Source organism: Limulus polyphemus, unplaced genomic scaffold (genome assembly GCF_000517525.1).
Source record: "Limulus polyphemus unplaced genomic scaffold, Limulus_polyphemus-2.1.2 Scaffold1548, whole genome shotgun sequence".
In the NCBI taxonomy this organism is placed as follows: Eukaryota; Metazoa; Arthropoda; class Merostomata; order Xiphosura; family Limulidae; genus Limulus; species Limulus polyphemus.
The window spans coordinates 265,066-268,529 of record NW_013667158.1 but is presented as its reverse complement, the minus strand read 5'-3'; the positions used below and the strand labels follow the sequence as shown (position 1 = coordinate 268,529).

The following is a 3,464-nucleotide window of genomic DNA, read 5'->3' as shown; positions in this document are numbered from 1 at the left end:
ATAACTTCTACTCATCCCTTCTCTTCAACAAAACGGTATGACGACTACCTAACAAAAACCGGAATGATTTGTTATAAAACACAGAGCTACACGATGGGCTATCTGTGGGTCACCCTCCGCTGGTATCAAAATTCAGTTTTTAGTGTTTTAAGCCCACTGAGTTACCACTGAGACAGAGGAGAGGGTACAAACCGAAAAACTTCACTAGTTTTGAGAGACCTCATTTGATTTATTGGAGGGGGAGGTGCTGTAAAAGTTTTCCTTCAAATAAACTTACCAAATGACTAACAAGTAACATTCTCTAACGACCCAGATACATCTAAGTTAATATTTCACACTGTCAGCTACAAAGAAGGATTAATTCAGTGGATTGTGTTGATAGACTATGTTTAATTCTAGCTACATTTTCCAATATATTATATTTAATTTAATGGACTGAGAATAAAATTATGCAAGATACATATAGCACTAGAAAACAGCAAAACTTGAGTGTTAAGCGTTTTATATCGTTACATTTGTGTTTACTAGAATATGAATAGGGAAAAGAAAAATTGGCTAACTCCAATCACAAATAAATTGAACCACAAAATTAAAGAGCGCGCGACCTTATTTTTAAACTTGCAATAAATCAAATAGCTATCGAATAAGTAAGGATATATCTCTGTTCGGAGCTTAGTTTGTTTTGACAGAATATGTTTAATTTATTGGACTGAAAATATAATTATGGGTGATGTATAAACACCAGAAATTAGCAAAACTTGCGTTTTACGAGCTATATATCGTAAATTTTGTGTTTACTAGAATATTAATAAGATAAAAATAGTTAAGCATCTGAAAAACTGTTTATGTTATTGTTTTCAGACAAAAAGGGATCATCTGTTCTTAGAAAAGTTAATGTAAAAGTATTTGACAATTCTGTATGCCACAATGCATACCATGATAAGTTTGATATATCCATCCACCGATGGCATTTATGTGCAGGCACTTTGGAAGGCGGGAAGGGGACTTGCCATGTAAGTATAATTTTTAAATGGACAGAAGTGTTTGAATCAGACATTCTACATTTTAAGACCCATATTCACAACTTGAGAGGCTAAGTAATAGTTGATTTAATTTTTGTTTTGTTTTGACTTGTGTTTGATAACTTGGTTTTCTTATGTAAAAGAGGATATCCTCATCAATGATTCGTTGTAATTATTGACTTAAAATTGTGTTTGTTTTAGTTAACCGAAGCCTCGCTTTGCTTTTATGTCCGGAAAAATATTTTTAATTGTTTTTTTATAAGAAAGATTACCCAACAAACTAAGATGAACAACATTTTATTTATTTTCAAATAAAATATGGTTATTGATATATATATATACAATACTTTTAGCACGACACAAGCGTTAGGCATCTATGTATTTCGTTGACCGAAAATAACGATTGAGTAATTCAATAAAATGGATCTTCTTATTACACATTTCAGGGAGACTCGGGTGGACCCTTTCAATGCAAGAGAGGGGATAAATGGTACTTGGCAGGACTTACATCATTTGGGTCAGGCTGTGCCAAGAGAGGTTTTCCAGATGTTTACACTCGGATCACATACTTCTTAGATTGGATTGCTTTAACCAAACTTTAAACTCAATGATCACCAGCGATTCCTTTCAATACGTATAAATTTCTTAATACGGTAATTTAATAGTTTCGTATTTCTTAATAATCTAGCTTAACTTGTGGCTACAGTAATCGATAATTTTAAATTCAGCTCTTTAATTTACAAACGATTACCTACATTAACCTGTGCTGTTTTTATATTGTAATCATATATTAACGTTTTTAACATTTATGTGGATTGTATTTTCTCCCTTACGAAACTTAAACCAGTTAATTATTTTTCATATCAACTTCAAAGCCTAGAGAATTTGTTTGAGTAGTGCCTGTTTAAGAAGCTTGTATGTAATACATGATTCTGCACTTTCGTTTAAATGATAACGCATGTTTAATAATCTCTGAAATAGTTCTACAGTTTTTGTGCTCATGGCGTGGAGAAATTTTCTTGGATGTAATTAACTCAATAAACACTATTTTAAAAAAATTGAGATTTTGTATCACGCATTTTATTCGCTATTGACTTAGAAACCCGAGTATGATAAATGTTATGCAATTCCTCAAGTTATGTTACACTCTCATTTTGTTAAACTTATTTTGTGTTTTAAGAAGTGACAATACAACTGTGAAATCAATTGTTTGTTTTTTTATTTCCCATAACTGTTCCACATTAACTTTTGCTCGTTATTTCAATTCTCTAATGTTAAATCTTGTCTTATGGTCTCGAAATTGGCTTCTTGAAAACTAGAAACTAAAATTTTATTTCTTTTCTTTTTATCTTAACGTGTAACGAAACATTAATTCTAAATGTGCAAAGACCATTATCCCCAAATGTTCCTCCACTTCAACTTTTGCTATCATATCCTCATTACGGTTAAAAAGAAATCTAAAATTGCACCTCTTCTGGTTGAGTTAGTATTTAAAAAAAGTCATAAAACACTTCAAGAAACCTCTCTCACTCGTTACTTGACTCTTTACAATCCCAATCAAAATATCTGAAATTAAATTCTCCCACAATTACTGCATCAATGTCCGTATTACTAACAACCATGATTACGTTATACAGTTTCTCATTGACACAATGTATCTAATCAGGTCTCCTATAACAACTGCTAATAAAAAACCTTTCTCCCTTTGAAAGTTACTGTTTGTAACCCCTATAGATTCAACGTCTTAACACTATATTTTACATCTTTACTCCCAACACAATGCTAAAACTACATCAACAGGTTGATGACTCACATTATCAGCTATGGTAAATCACCGATGTTCCAATTGTTCTACCTGGTCAATGAAGTAAAAGATAAGAGCCAAAATCAAACACTAGTTACCATTACCTTCTGGCCAAATTCACAAGATTTGTTGTTTGTACAGCGCCAAGTTACACAGTGAGTTGTCTGCTGTGGGAAATCGAGCCCCGGGTTTTAGCAATGCAAGTCCGAGAACTTATGGTTGAACCACCAAGAGACCTTACAAAATGAAGAGGTTCGTATAGCGTACACAACCTTGATAGTTGTAGAACATGCCATTTGCCAAAGTTCTTCAGATTACAAGAACATGAAAGAAAGAAACGAATAGGACTAGGCTTAGTTACGCCTCACGAGCCTTCAGATGATATCAACAGTACAAGGATCAAACTGAGTGTGACAGCAGCTACGTGAAACCACAGAACACTATGTGTCACTGTTAGATAAGATGTGCCAAACTTGTATTTTACTTTAATTAAATACAGTAAAGAGAATAACTTCGTCCCATGTGATCTTCTAAAACCTTTCATCATTTAAGTTTTTCTAGCCACATGAAGATCTGTTTATTACTGCTTCATACATTCAAGCTTCTGTCAGTAAGGTTTGTTTGTTTTGAATTTTGTG

The 3,464-nt window shown here is 32.9% G+C and overlaps 1 protein-coding gene across 1 annotated transcript in view; it reads left to right on the top strand.

The window, feature by feature from the left end:
* Nucleotides 1–1,643, top strand: part of LOC106464047 (transmembrane protease serine 3-like) — a gene marked incomplete at its 5' end in the record, with an annotated part of 5,137 nt that extends 3,494 nt beyond the window's left edge. The window contains 2 exons of the mRNA XM_022391705.1: nucleotides 862–1,013; nucleotides 1,469–1,643. Coding sequence (XP_022247413.1) covers nucleotides 862–1,013; nucleotides 1,469–1,624 — 308 coding nt within the window. The remainder of the gene's footprint in view (nucleotides 1–861; nucleotides 1,014–1,468) is intronic.
* Nucleotides 1,644–3,464: the final 1,821 nt, after the last annotated feature.